Source organism: Sminthopsis crassicaudata, chromosome 1, assembly GCF_048593235.1.
Source record: "Sminthopsis crassicaudata isolate SCR6 chromosome 1, ASM4859323v1, whole genome shotgun sequence".
NCBI classification, from domain to species: domain Eukaryota; kingdom Metazoa; phylum Chordata; class Mammalia; order Dasyuromorphia; family Dasyuridae; genus Sminthopsis; species Sminthopsis crassicaudata.
In genome coordinates, this window is record NC_133617.1 from 419,178,088 (window position 1) to 419,192,877 (window position 14,790).

The following is a 14,790-nucleotide window of genomic DNA, read 5'->3' on the forward strand; positions in this document are numbered from 1 at the left end:
TGAGTTGGGGGCAAATCCCCTTTGCTTTCCTCTAGACCAGTGTCAAACTCAAATAGAAACAGGGGGCCATTTAGTACATTTAGTATGTACATGAGGATCCCTTGGGGATACATACTGACCTAGAAAACTACATATTAACATGTTCATATTATTATCTATCAGATAGCCCCTGCTCCTCCCATAAAACCCAAGGGAGAGATGAAATCTTTAGATCTCTTTATAGTATTATAGTGGCAAAAAACTGAAAGCTGAGGAGGTTGGGAAAGGGAAGCCGAAAGATCATAGGTTCATTGATTTAGAGCTGAAAGGGATCACAGAGGTCATAGAATTCAACCTCCTCATTTTACAGATGACTATTATTAAATGACTATTAAGTGACTTGTGCAAGGTCACACAGCTAATGTCAGAGGTTGGATTTGAACTCAAGGACTGAGTTGGTCCAAGGACCTGAATCGGTCAATTCTAAGGCCAGCCCTCTATCCAAAAGGAAGTCCAAGAAACTTGAAGGAGAACAAAGAGGAGACAAAGAGGCATTAAGAGGGAAAGTAAACCAGAAGTAAGATAGGTTGTGGGAAGACAGGTGTAGGAAGGAGAGGGAAAGAAAGGGAAAGGGATATGTAAAAGTTTGAGCAAGAGAAGCTGGGAAAACAAGAGGGAAAAGGAAAGGAGATTAGATATTAGGGGAAGCAAGGGTCCCTTCAGTGAGGGAAGGAAATCCCTTGAATTTTTCCCTATTCCCTAGTTCTTCCTTCTTCCCTTTGAAGAAATTCTCTTTGAGAGTGGGCAGGTAAGGACAGTGTAGGGACTTGGGCTGAGGAAATGGACAGATAGAAGGAACAGACAGTCCCCCAGCCAGTGCTAAGTAGAAAAGGGGTGGGGGGAAATGCCACAGGAGACTCTCCTTCCCCTGTGGTTGCTTCATCTCCCATGGCAACCAGGGCCTTGGCAGCTGTTCCACCCGCCCCCAGAACTTAGCAACCGTGGGAGCCCCTAGCAACTGCTGCCATGGCAACAGGGTAGGAAGCTGAGTACAAGCTGGATGATGTGGCCCTTGGGCACCCCCTCATAGCCCCCCGCCAAATGTGGGGTGGACTCAGGAAATCATGGGGAAGCAGTAGGAAGAAAAATGGGCAGATCCTGGGGCTTATGATGTCCTGGTCAAGCTCAAGCTTTCCCTCTGTTCCCACCTTCAGACCTCCAACATTTCTGGTTCCAAAGGGGCTAAGAAGGAGGGCACAGAGATCTAAAGTGATGATATCCCTTACAATTACACAAATCATCATGAATATAATATATGCAGGATCACACATAATATATCCACTCAGTTGCACACACATAGTCTATTATAGACACATAATCATTGACACGTGTTTACAAATTCACATTCATTCGTTCATACAGATCTATAACTATACATAAGTTACATGCTCATGCACATACACTTACACAAAATCACCCACAAGTTAACACAAGCAAACCACCAACAGACACATCATACAAATCACACACAACCACAGATGGCTCAGAGAGAATAATCTACACACTAGCACATGTAATCATATAATCACAGTGACATCACCACACAATTGCAAATAAGCCACACACTCTGATAGACAAAGACATACTCATAGGCAGATTTATTTAATCACACACATGGGGTTAGAGTCAAGTAGGGTCAGTAATCAGAGAGAAAGAGGAAAACCATATACAAGTTCACACAAATCCTATTCTCCCACTGCCCCTTCCACGTGCCTTCTCTCTACCCTAACCCTAGTGACCTGTATGTGCTAGACAAGTTACCTAGCATGGGTTTGGCCATACCACTATTATTCCCACCACTGGCCTATCTCCTCTTCCCTAGTTTTCTCAGAGCTCCCACCGGGCCTGTCTATACCTAAGCCCCTTGCCCGGATTGACGGAGAAGAACGCCCAGGGCATGGCAGCCGATAGGCTAGCGTTTCTCTCGGGTGTGCACAGGTGCGCATGTCTGCATGGACACAGAGAAACCCTGACACATGTACATAAGCTGCACGTACACTGGGACGTGAGCATCCTCACACACACACACCGACAAGTGTTTATGTTTAAGTAAAAAGTATTTAAGCCCCCAAATCAGAGACTAAGCGCTAGCATTAGAGGAGGTGGGGGCTGGGAGAAGAACAAGTAGGAAGCAGCTGGGATAGGCAACTCAACAACAATTCCTTATAACCTTTCCCACACCTGGAGGCCAGATCTTGTCCCCTCTCCGTCCTCCACCTCTCGCCACCCCCTTCATCCCTTTACCTTGCTCATTTCCTCTTCCTTTTATTAGACTTTTTACCTTATTCCGTCTCTGTTCCCTCACCCATTTTCCCTTTCCCTCCCTCACCCCCCCCACACCTGCACCATTACATCACACTACCCACTCTCCCCTAGCCCACAGATAGAGGTGGTGTGAATGAGGGAAGGTCAAATGAAGAAACCTTCTGGAATTCGGGTCCCACTTTCATCCTACAGTGTAATCCAGGACTGGGTCCTTTTAAGGTCTCAGGTTCCAGCTCAGTCTAATGGGAATATTGCTTTGTGCCTGAATCTCCTGCCCCTGGAAGAAATAAAAGAATGGAAATGAAGAACGAGTCCAATGCCCTAGGGGAAGCAGTTCCCACCCGGTCTGTGTAAAGGCCCCTCTGTCAGGGCGGCCCCCATCCCCCTCCACCTCCCCACCCCCTCCCGCCCCCCATCTCCCGCTGGCACAGATGGGCCCTGGGAGACAGTGACGTGTGCGCCAGGCACTGTGTCTGCTCAGGCAGCTTCCGATGGCAGCCACCCCCGCAGCTCTACTCCCCCAAGTCCTAGGGACGGGCTGAGGGGGTAGACAGGAGGATGGGAGACAGGAAACCGGAGGAGGGAGATTGGGGGCCAATGGAAGAGGGACAAGCAGAGTGGCCCAGGGCTGGCGGAGGAGACACTGAGACAGAAGGAAGGGGTGCAAGGTTAGGTCAGTGACATGCACCTCTGGCAGCCGCGTGGAGCCCGGACTTCTGGGCCCAGCCGAGGATGGGGGTCCGAGGCCGTTTCAGGGCCTGCATCTGGCAGGGCATCTGGGTCTGGGGGGACGGAGGGCCCCAGCACACCACAGGGAGAGAACTCAGACCCAGAAAAAGCCAAACGATTTCCCCAAGATCACAAAGTAGTGACTGACAGAGGCAGGACTCAAACTCAGCTCCTGTGACTCCTGTCATAGAACTCCTGTGAGTCCAGCTAGGGCCTGGGCAGCGGGGAGCCAGGGCTGGGCCAGGCGGGCATGGCGAGGAATCCGCAGTGGAGCCTAGGCCAGGGCACTGGGGGCCGAGGGGTGGAGAGGGAGTGGGGCTGGGGGCTGCATCCGGGTCACCCTCTGAATTGAGGATCTGACCCTGGGTAACGGTCAGGTGGGGGCAGGGGCGGGTTCTGAGTGGGGCGCGGGGGCGCATGAACTTTAGGGAGACAGGCCGGGGCTGCCCCCTCAGCATGGGCATCGGGAACGCCCCCCCATCCTCTCTCCCTAACTCTGAGCTCTTCCACTGCGGGTCCCGAGCCCCCACGCAGGTCCCCAGTCACTTCCATTCATCACACGTTTATTTGGTGCTAATGTACAGGTAGTGTGCCAGATCTGAAAAACTAACTGAAAAATGACCCTGCCCTCGGAAAGCTCACGGTCTACGGGACAACTGCTCTTGGGTGAGGGGTTAGGGCACTGAGGTACCGGAGGGCGAAGCTTGAGGCCGGGTTTGTAGGCGGAGCCAATTAGGAGTTTCCTCAGTCCCGCTCCTCCCATCGTCGACTTCTTGAACCCACCCAATGGACTACAACTCCCAGGATGCATTGCGACCCGTTTCCCATTCCCTCGGAGAGGCTGTTTGTTTTGGTTTTTTTCGAGGGGAGGAGGCAAAAACACCCCCAAAGCTAAGTCCGGGGCGCTCTCGTAGGGCTGGGGTAGCCGCGTTCCCTTTAAGACCTGCCTATGACGTTGCGAGGCTTCCAGAAGGTTCTCTAGAGACTAGTAGGGTGGCCGGCGTTTTCCACCTCAAAGGCCTGTCAATTGGGCTGGTGAAGAAATGCCAACACTAGCATGAGGCGGGGCTAAATCTTCCATTTGGACCAATGCAATCGAAGATCATATGAGGATCCTACCTTCAGCTTCCTTCACCAATGAAGTGACTGGTAAGCTAGGAGGCGTGGTTGACTGACTTCTAAAAGCTCCAGTCATAAGCCTGGAATGCGAGCCTTGTGCAGACGAGGGGTCGGCCGCAGGCCGCCGTTGAAAGTAGGCGTCCGTCCCCCCACGCCTCCCTGTGCCCCCTTCTCGCTCAGTACCGTCCAATCATGTCAAGGACCGTGCTGAGTGGCGGGCCTTCCGCGCAATGGCCGGCGCGGGGGCGGGGCCCTGGGGGCGGGTCTCCCCCCCTGTCCACCCACCCTTCCCCGCTCCGTCAGCGGCCGGTGGCTTCGGTCCCGGGTGGAAGCGGTGAATCCGGGGGGAGGGGACAGGACGGGACGGGACAGCGGCTCAGTCTGACCGACCGCGGCGGCGCCCACAGCTTCTCACCGGTGAGGGCGCCGCGCCGGGGCCGGGCGGGGGCCGGGGTGGTCCCAAGGCCAGGGTGTCTGGGCTAAAAAAGAGCCGGAGGCACTAGTAGACACGGGAGCCGAAGGGTCCGGGGGTCGCTATGGTGGTCTGTGCCTGGGGGCTTAGAGACGTGAGGCGGGAGGCCGAGCACCTGCGCCGAGGGGAGTGCCAGAGGGCTGGGGGTCGTCGCCGCCACCAACGCCGCGGGGCTTTGCTGGGAGGTCGGGAGCCGGGGGCCGCGCCGCAGCCGCGGGAGCTCGGGTTCCAGGACCTGCCCGGCCCGCCCAGGGACGGAAAGTCCCGCGGGCGCTCCCTTCCAAGCCGGGCAGCTGCCTGCTGACCCCTGGATGCTCCCTGGAGTGTCCGGCTGCCGGCTCCCGGGACAGCTCGGAAGGAGGAGGGGGGAGGACCGGAGAGACTGAAGACTAGACATGGCCCCCGGCGACCGTGGGGCCCCGCAGCCCTTCTCCAGGCTCCCCACGGGGGCGAGGGTGAGGGACAGGCAGGCAGAGGAGGGGCTGCCGTGGAGCGGAGGGCTGGGGGCTGGCATCGGGCCGGGGGCGGCTGGGAGCGGTCTCCGTCACCACGGGGCACCCCCACCGTGCCCTCCCCCACACACAGCCCCCAGTGACATCACCACTCTGCACCGAGCCAGTCAGTGCCCCTCACCCTGGCTATAGGACTTGGGGATCCAGGGAGAACTCTAGCCTCCCCACACACTCCCCCCACACCAGACCCCCGCCCCCACCCTTCCCGAAGCGCCTTTTGTCTGAAGCTAGCCCCACCCCGAGACCAATTAAGGAGGAGACACTGTACGTCAAGTGACTTCATTGAGCAGGTTCCTGGTGATTTGGGGTCAGGCTCTCCCCGGTGAGTGAGGCGCTCCACGCTGCTGCTCTCCATCCCACACTCGCAGTCATATGGAGCACACACACTAGCCTCTCTCAGGCAGCCGGTCTCACGCGGCCCGCGGCAGTCCGCTGACATTCAGTGAGCCTACAGGGCGAGGCCAGAGCGGGACATGTGGCCCTGAGGAGGACTTGGCTACTGGAGCACCTGGTGGCCAGGTGGGTGAGGGCAGAGGAGGGCACTGCTGGGCATGTTTAAGCGCACCGGGCTCTCCTGCGCATCCCCAGCCGCTCCCCCAATCCAGGCGAGAGGAGGTTTCCGGAGCTTCCCACACTTCTGGGGAGAAGACTTCTTAGCTAGCTTGATGTTTAAAATTCAGCTGGAGCCGTTAAAACTGCGTGCATGGACGCTGAATGGGTTTGTAAAGTTTCGGTAAGTCCCTTTAAAAAGTATTTTCACCCTCTGTCATGATGGCAGAAGGACATTCATCCTTTCATCACAGCTCACCATTTTTCACCTCAATTGTCTTACCTCATCTCTGGCACTTCATTCATCTCATATCCATCTTCTGATGTTTTACACTCTCTTATCCTCCCCCCTTTCCTCCTTTTTTCTCCCCTCTATCACATTCTCCCTTCCCTTATTCCTTAGGATTTCATAACCCCAATATTTCATCTGTATCTCATATCTACTCATCCCCCCATATCTTATAATCTATCTCCCATCCACTATATCTCAATAGCCTCATATCTCCCCAGATATCTCCCATGTCTTCATCCTCCTTATCTCACAGTCCCTCATTCCCTTATATCCCCTCATTTCCCATCCACTTACCCCTCACTCCCATATCTCGTATATACTCATACCTCATCTTATATTTCATATATCCTACATTCTATCTCATTCTCCTGTTCATATCATCCCAGTCATGCCATTCTTTCATACCGCACCTGATCTCATACCCCTGCATTACAGATTCCCACTGACAGCTCTATTCCGTATCCCTTTATACTTGCTCTTGCCATTTGTATTTCATTTACCCATACCTGCCTCCAATAGCTTATCAAAGACTTTTATTTTATCCTTTCCTCCTATCATAGCAACCCCAGTGCTGTTGCTCTCCAAGGCCTTGGAGATTCTTTGTCATCTGAGCACATGGTGGAGGAAAAGGGGAAGGAAAGCAGGGCCCCTCTAAGCTCTTACCTACTAGCCTAGAAAGACATGCTAAATTTGCTGGGGAGGGGGAGGGAGGACTTCTATAAAAGAGCTTGCCCTTCATTTCCCCCTTCCATCAGGGGGGTTCAAGACCTTTTTGAACCCTGTTCATTTGGGCATTGGGTTCTGAGGAAAGGAACTAGTTTGTTGGCAGAGGTGACTTGGGGACAGCATGAGGATATTCAAGATTAGAACTTGTTTTGTTTGTCCTTTGACACTGACCTGCTGTGATGCCTCACCTGTGAGCTGGCATTGGTGGGTGGGGGAATGACACCCAGGCCCTGAGTAACTGTAGGGTGGGGAGGCCTGGATGATGGGGGAAGGAGATGTGGGCTGGGACAGAGATGACAGCACTCCCCCTGCCAGCTCCTTCTCAGATAAGATTTTACTGCTGCTTCCGAAAATGGCTGCCCACCCCCAGATGCACTTTCTTTTCTGTGTGCCCTCCCTACCCCACCTCCCCCATATGCCAGTGATTCAAAATGGCAACCCCCAGCTTGTCGCGTGGGGGGCCGCCAGGAGCTGTGCAGTTTGGCATGACGTGCTGGTGGAAGGAGGGGTGCCCGGGTTCATATAAATGCTTCTCTTTCGTACAAAGAGGCTCCCAAAGGCATGAGTCAGCCCAGCAGCTGCCAGCAACTGTGGGGGCAAGAGCTACAGCCACTCTAGCCCTGAGAGCCCAGGACCTTAAGAGACCTTAGAGACATTACCTCCTTTCCTACCTGTAGGAGGGATATAACTGTCTCCCTCTTGTCTTCCCACCCTCCAAATCCCACTCAAGGGCTGGTGCTAGATTGTCATGAGGGCAAGAGGCAGTGGCTATGGCCTTAGCCCAGGGCGTTGCTAGAAAGGCTCTGCCCCTGCCCTAGCCATTGGCAGTAATTGTGCTATGCTTTAGAAGAGCCAGAGAATGGCTTTTTGGCTATTCCCCAGAGAGATCCCTGGCCAGGAAAAGGAAGAAACCCTCTCCTCTCCACAATATGCACATCCCTACGGACACACACATATACATGTACATGTGGTAAGAAGCAATGGGAGCTATGGCTGTCCTAAGCCATCTGTGACCAGATATCATTTGATCTAGGCCTGGCAGAAGAAGGCCAGTGGGGACAACTGGGACTTTGGCACTTCATGCTATATAGCCACTGAAAGCTGGAATTGAACCTATATAGGCAAACTTAGGATGTCTGAATAGGAGAAAAGGGCTTTCAGGAATCCCCCTCTGGTTTTAGGCTTGGAGAGCTTAAAACAGCTAGTTGCAAACAGAGGCAGAATGGGACAGGAAAAGGAACTCTGACTCTGCCAGGTTGCCTCTATGTCAGAATTAACAGTGCCTACTGTGTGTTTTGTGGGGCAAAAGATAGTGAGTGAACTGAAGTGCTACCTTAGGATAGGAATTGATCCTCTTGCTGATGGAGACAGAAGCTCCTAATTCCTTGCCAAGGGCTGTGACTCATCCTGTCTTTGAGGACTTGTAGGGCTCAAATCACATGTGAATGTGAGATTGGGAATAAGCAGACTAGAACAGAAACCAAGGGATTCTAATGATAAAGAGATCCTGGGATCCCTTAGCACCCTTGACTTAACTTCCCAATCTGACTGGCTAACTCAGAGGTGACCTATATGTCTCTTCCTAGGAGGCTTTTGGGGAAAGAATATTCTCACAGGACCATCCTAAAGTTCCATTATTGAGCAAAGACTTTCTACCCTTTCAGAACAGCCATCCATCAGTTATTCACTCATTAACCAGATAGATGCTACCTTCTGATTCTGCATCCCCTCTCACCAGGGACTGCAGCATCCCTGTGACAACCCAGCTAGGACATCCTAGTCCAGAATGCCTTCCCTTCATTTCTTGTCCATGTGTAGCATGAGTCAAATTTAATATTATGTGAAGTATACCATTTCAGCAGTATTAGCTACTGTTCTTTCACTTCCAGTATGTTGCGAGAAAAAAATGTTGCCCTGTATAACCTTACTAAACATACTTCCTATCCTATTCTACCAGCTGGTTATCTAGAGACCCAGTGGAGAGCTGCCTTTGAGGCACTGGCACATAACCGATGCCTTTGATCTGGACAACTCTAAGACTTGACTAATGAATCAGGTCTCAGCTGGGCCCCACAAAGTAGGCCACAGCCTCCTCACTTTTCAGCTCCTGGAATTCAGGGGCTAAAGCCAAAAATATGCTCAGTTCAGCCCCTGAGCTGGAAAGGGGTCGAGTGATTGTGGTGATGGGAGGGAGAGCTTCTGGTATGGAAGCTAACATTTAGAGCAGGAAAGTTTCTTGTCTCAGCTTTACCACCAAGGAGCTGGGTGACCTTGGAAGTGAGTTCATATCCCTAGGCCTCAGGATCTAATTCTAAAGAACTTTATTATTCATCTAGTCCGATTATCTCCTTTCATAGATGAGGCAATTGAGGCCAAGAGAGGAGACTTGTCAAAGGAAGGGTAAAATTAAGGGTTGGGGGGAGGTCAGGGCAGGTAGATGAAAGGGGCTAGAAGACTAAAGACTATTTTAGATTTGACCTGGGCTTCTTTCAGGAACAAGGAGGCCAGTACTGGTCCAGTTGCTGTAATGGGGAAGGATTATTATAAGATTCTGGGTATCCAGTCTGGAGCCAATGAAGATGAGATCAAGAAAGCATATCGGAAGATGGCCTTGAAGTACCATCCAGACAAGAACAAAGAGCCCAGTGCTGAGGAGAAGTTTAAGGAGATTGCAGAGGCTTATGATGTGCTGAGTGACCCCAAGAAACGAGCTGTTTATGACCAGTATGGGGAAGAAGGTAAGAATGCCCTCAGCTTCTCAGCACCTGGCCTGGGGCAACCCTGTGGGTGAAGTATGCTTGTTCTCACCGAAGAGAACTATGTGACCCAGTTCCTTCTGAGCTCCTTAGTAACAGGGAAGAATCCCTGCCATTTGGGTGCTGAGGCTGAGGCAAGGGTCAGAGGAAGGCTGCCTCATCACTTCCCTGAGCCTAACCCCTTTTCTGCATCCTGGGTTTCACTAGCTAGGACTAAGACTCCTGCTACTCTTCTCAACATTCTAGGACCCTGCGATCCATTTCCTTTACCCTGAACTCTCTAAACTCTCTATTTACCACCATCACTTGACCAGTCTTCATAGTTTAAGGCCCACATAACACAAGCAAGAGGTAAGACATAGGATCTAGTCACTATGATGCCTGGGGCCTTGGGATTCTTCTGCCATTCTTGAAACCACCTCTTCTTCCAGCCTTATTAGGCCATCCCTGAAGTCAGCACTGCCCCATTGGATGGGAAAATGGGGAAAGGCACATAACATTTGTATTCATCAGCAGAGTATTAGCCTCTGAAGACCTCTATATAAACAAACTAGGGCCAAGGGAAGAATGAAAGATGTGGCCTCTAGCCCAGTATACTGCAGACCCAGGGATCAAGGGTACCTGAGATCCTGAGAGAAGCAATCTGCCTGCTGGCCTGCATGCTAGGGTCAATTAGGAGCTGAGACTTAACTGCTATAACCAGGGCTGGGGTTTGGCAGCCAAGACTAACCACATATTTTTTTTTACAAATTAAAGCATGGTGCTATCAGGGAGTGTATATCTCCCTCAACAATTCTAGAGCACCCCTGCTACTGTCTTGGGGAGGTAGAGATTATCACTGGCATGATGCCTGCAGAACATGAGGTGGCCAACAGCAAGGCAGAAGGTTTATGTCAGGGAGAAGGAAAGGCCCAAATAAAGCTGAAGGAAGAGTGGCCCTGGCAATACCTCTTAGCAAATCTCATAAGCATGATGTAGCTGCTAATTCTGGTCCTCCTTTTCAGGGCCCCACAGTGCCAGCAACAGGCACCTGTTAGGCTATATTAAGACAACACTGTCTCAAGCAGAACCTAGGGCTGCCAGCCCCAAGAGGAACCTTCTTTTCCTTTCTCTACCCTCCCCTTTCCTTTTGCCTGCCCCCTTCTCCTAGTCTTTGGACATTCCCTTCCCAGACTCACCAACTCTCTCCATGATTCACCAAGAATCTCCCAGAATATCCAATAAATCCCCAGGGATACCAGAGCAGGGTAGTGTACAACTTTAGAAGTGTCAAACTCAAAATAGGACCAGGGACACTAATCCATAAGGTTCCCTGTCAATGCAGGCCACAAAATGCCTATTTTAAAATGAAATAATTTTTAGCTTTTTGGTACTTTTATTTTGTTAAAGATTTTCCAATTACATTTTAATCTGGTTTCTGGCGGGACTGGGCAGTGTTATGGTATACAGTCAATAAACCACCATGTGGCCAAGCCTGAGAATTGAATCCATCCACTCCAGGGCCCCTAATCTAGGTAAAAATCCAGCTGCCTGGAGGATGAGGGTGGGGAGAGAGAAATAGAGGGGTAAGGGGCCCTCCCACCTCTCTCCACTATAGTTACCAAGTTTGGCACATGGGCTCCTGTGGTCTATACCATATTCGGAATCAAGGTTAGAGGTAGAACTCACTGTTCCTAGAGAGTCAGTGACTTTGGAAAAGTATGTGGACTCAATCCTTCTGTTCTTTGCCTTTTTTCACCTCTCCCTACCTCTTTGGATATGCTGACTCTCCTTCAAGAACTGGGAGGAGGGGCTGACTCAAACAGTTAATATACCACATCCCCTAGTCTGCCAGAGTGCCAGAGGCTGGTAGTATTTCTGGCTGCCATTCCAGGCTGCCTCCTCCACAGCCACCCCCACAAGAAGCCTGTCGTGCAGACAGACCAAGAGCTGTGAGCTGTGAACGGCTGAGGACAGCCTGTTCCTAGCCTGCTGGGGGAGGGGGAGCCTATTGGGAATCCCGGTGGGGGGGGAGCCTTAGGGGGATTGAAATCTTTACTACCTTGTCCAAGAGCCCCCAACCTTGATTCCTCCTGAAAAATGAAACCTAAACCTGTCCTCATGACCCTCAAGCCTTTGCCAGGGAAGTAACAGGCTAATTTGGGCACTGCTTTGTGGGAGGGGGATGGGAGGAGCCTGCTGGGAACTCCAGGTAAAAGGCTCCAAAGAAAATGAAGTCTCTACCACTGTGCAGCCAGTGTGAGGAATGAAATTTCAGGAAAGGGGACAGCCATCCTGTTATTTCCCAGTTAGGTCCCATGGCATGTGGGAGTGAAAAGGCCTAATAATGCTATTTTGCCATTCAGACACTTGGTATGGGGCCATGGGCAGCATTTGGAAACCTCCAGAAAAATTATTCTTCTCTGCTCATGAATATATTCAGCTTGTTTCTTCCTCTGGGCCCTGAGGCTTCCCCTGTAGGGACTGGAGAGGGAGGAGGGTTGGTCTTCCTTACCATCTATATCTCAATCTGGCTCCCACGATAGAGGAGGGGGTGGGGTGGGCACAGAGCTGCTAGAAGCCTTTTGTGTGTCTTAGGCAGTGTTGAAAAATTGCTTCCCCTTTTATATTACTGTTCACCAGAAGCTTCGAGCCTTCACTGTAACTGTAGCACATGCCACTTATCACAAAATAAATACCTAGCTGCTGTGGAGGGTGGAATTTTCTGACCAAAAAAAAAAAAAAAAAAAAAAATCAAATTTTTAAAATCAGCTACTAAATATCATCCCTCCTATGACCTCTCTTGGGTTTCACCAAAGCCAACCACCCACTTTGCCTATCCTTAGTTGCAGTTGTGGGTGGGGAAAGGAAAGGATTCGAAAGTTCCCCAGTAGCCCCTGTGGAGGACCAAGAACCTTTCTTGGATCCTTTATTACCGCCCTTAGCCATTCATCCTTTTCATGGCTAATGAGTCCTCTTCTCCTAGAGGTTAACAAGAATCTAGGAGGTTCCCCCCACCCTTAATTCTCAATGTATGAATCAGAGGCAAACACTCGACCTCTCTGGTTCCACCTCTCAGTTGGTTCGAAGGACTGACTTTGGGCCGTTTGAAGGGCATGAGAGTTTAAAGTGGTGCCCAGAGCATCGTGTACAAAGCTGTCAAGAGCACTAGGTCTTTTTTTTTTTTTTAATTTTATTATAGCTTTTTATTGATAGAATATATGCATGGGTAATTTTCCAACATTGTCCCGTCAATCACTTCAGTTCCAACTTTGGAGCACTAGGTCTTAATCCTGGGCTTGTTCGCTGGGTTGCTTTGGGCAAACCATCTCAGCGTGGATCACACTAAATAATGAGTACGCTCTGGACAGGGGAGGGATAATTCTTCTTCTCCAAACCAGATATTGCTCTCCCATGCTCACAAATGGCAAAGTTTTCCTCATTTCCCGGCTAGTCTTTTTTTTCCCCAAAAAATAAGGGGGAGGATAAAAAATGCAGAGAGCCGGCAGTGAGTATCTGGTAACTCCCCGGAACCCAGCTCTCACTTCTTAGAGACCCGTTTGCTGGAGGGGGCGGGGCAGAAGGAGCAGAGCCGAGACTGGAGGTTGTGTTTCTGTCCTTACCTACCTTCCTCCCCCTCCCCCCTCCCTGCCCAGGCTTGAAGACCGGCGGTGGCAGCTCCGGAGGCTCTGGGGGCTCCTTCCACTACACGTTCCATGGCGACCCCCACGCTACGTTCGCCTCCTTCTTCGGTGGCTCCAACCCCTTCGACATCTTCTTCGCCAGCAGTCGCACCACGCGGCCCTTCAACGGCTTCGATCCGGACGACATGGATGTGGACGAAGACGAGGATCCGTTTGGCGCCTTCGGCCGCTTTGGTTTCAATGGGCTGAGTGGAGGCCCCAGACGAGCGCAGGAGTCCCTGCACCCCCGGCGGAAGGTACAAGATCCCCCGGTCGTGCACGAGCTGCGCGTGTCCTTAGAGGAAGTCTACCACGGCTCCACCAAACGCATGAAGATCACCCGGAGGCGCCTCAATCCCGACGGGCGGACCGTTCGGACTGAGGACAAGATCCTCCACATCGTCATCAAGCGGGGCTGGAAAGAGGGCACCAAGATCACCTTCCCCAAAGAGGGCGACGCCACGCCGGACAACATCCCCGCCGACATAGTCTTTGTACTTAAGGATAAGCCCCACGCCCACTTCCGACGAGACGGGACCAACGTGGTCTACAGTGCTCTGATCAGCCTCAAGGAGGTAAGCTGGGACCCTGGCTCGGGACTGCGAGTCCAGAGCGGGGGGTGGGACGTTCCCCCGAAATCCCCCAATTCCCGGATGCCTAGGGTCCAACATCCCGCCCCACCACACTTGACTTGCTGCCCCACGTCCGGGCAGAAAAGCCACGGGGCGGCCCGTCCCCATTCCCCACCGTGCTTCAGAAATCTGCGCGCGCTCCTTCCTGTCCCGCCTCCTCTCCATCTCGTCCTGCTTCTCTGCCCTCCCCCAGGCGCTGTGTGGCTGCACTGTGAACATTCCCACCATCGATGGCCGAGTTATCCCCCTGCCCTGCAATGATGTCATCAAGCCTGGCACTGTGAAGAGACTACGCGGGGAGGGGCTGCCCTTCCCTAAGGTGCCCACCCAGCGGGGCGACCTCATAGTGGAGTTCAAAGTGCGCTTCCCTGACAGGATAGCTCCGCAGACGCGACAGATCTTAAAACAGCACCTGCCTTGCTCCTAGGCCCAGCCTCAGGGCCGGCTCCCGGCCTCCACAGCAATACCGCCCTCCGGCCCCAGGCTCTGGCAGCCAGAAAGGCTATCCAGCCGGCCCTACCGCCCCTCCGGGCTACCTTTTTCTAAAATGCAAAAAAGCCACTTTTGTTTTCAGAAAGTTGTTACCGCCCCTACCTGGCAGTGCTGTCTCGGGTGGGAAGTGAGGGGGGGAAGGGAGGAGGGAGGGATGCCCCCGGGGTCAGGGGTCGCTGTTTTTTGTCCCAAGCTTTGAATCCACTTTTACTGCTCCCCGCGGCTGGAGAGTGATTTGACTGTTACTTGACGATCTACATGTAGAGGTTTCCTATCCAGGCCTGTAAATAGCATGTCGTTTCCCCTACCCGCTGCCGAGGTCCTTCCTGCCCTCCTTTCTCTCCCCCTCTCCCGCCAAATGTGGGGGAGGAGAAGACTTCAAACAGGACGCTCTTACCCCGGACCATCACCACACGGGAGGGGGGAGGGATGAGTCTTCTCGTGTACTCGCTTACGTACACACACCTACCCACATATTTGTGCACACATACTCTGGGATAGGGGAAGGGGGGTGGGGAGGGCCACTGAGCACGAGACACTTTGTA

The 14,790-nt window shown here is 52.3% G+C and overlaps 1 protein-coding gene and 1 long non-coding RNA gene across 4 annotated transcripts; one reads left to right on the forward strand and one right to left on the reverse strand.

The window, feature by feature from the left end:
• Window positions 1–1,622: 1,622 nt before the first annotated feature.
• On the reverse strand, window positions 1,623–4,008 carry LOC141550062 (uncharacterized). The gene is made up of 2 exons (XR_012484511.1): window positions 3,725–4,008; window positions 1,623–2,581 (listed from the first exon to the last, which is right to left on the reverse strand). It is a non-coding gene; the product is annotated as an uncharacterized LOC141550062 (long non-coding RNA).
• On the forward strand, window positions 3,993–14,330 carry DNAJB5 (DnaJ heat shock protein family (Hsp40) member B5). Of its 3 annotated transcripts, none has more exons than XM_074280265.1 (4): window positions 3,993–4,182; window positions 9,197–9,441; window positions 13,095–13,696; window positions 13,947–14,330. In XM_074280265.1, exons 2-4 carry the CDS (start codon window positions 9,231–9,233, stop codon window positions 14,178–14,180), a joined length of 1,047 nt encoding a protein of 348 aa, XP_074136366.1. In that variant the 5' UTR covers window positions 3,993–4,182; window positions 9,197–9,230; the 3' UTR covers window positions 14,181–14,330. The 3 variants fall into 3 exon arrangements, with proteins under 3 accessions (XP_074136366.1, XP_074136367.1, XP_074136365.1); XM_074280266.1 differs by lacking the exon at window positions 3,993–4,182 and adding an exon at window positions 4,228–4,569; XM_074280264.1 differs by lacking the exon at window positions 3,993–4,182 and adding an exon at window positions 5,184–5,869.
• The last annotated feature ends 460 nt before the right edge of the window (window positions 14,331–14,790 follow it).

What these genes read in the sequence shown, in the direction of transcription:
- DNAJB5 (XM_074280264.1), top strand. Translation starts at nt 5,688, where the DNA reads ATGTTTAAGCGCACCGGGCTCTCCTGCGCATCCCCAGCCGCTCCCCCA. An exon ending in AATGGGTTTGTAAAGTTTCG is followed by an intron (nt 5,870 to 9,196) that starts GTAAGTCCCTTT and finishes GGCTTCTTTCAG; the next exon opens with GAACAAGGAGGCCAGTACTG. An exon ending in CTCTGATCAGCCTCAAGGAG is followed by an intron (nt 13,697 to 13,946) that starts GTAAGCTGGGAC and finishes GCCCTCCCCCAG; the next exon opens with GCGCTGTGTGGCTGCACTGT.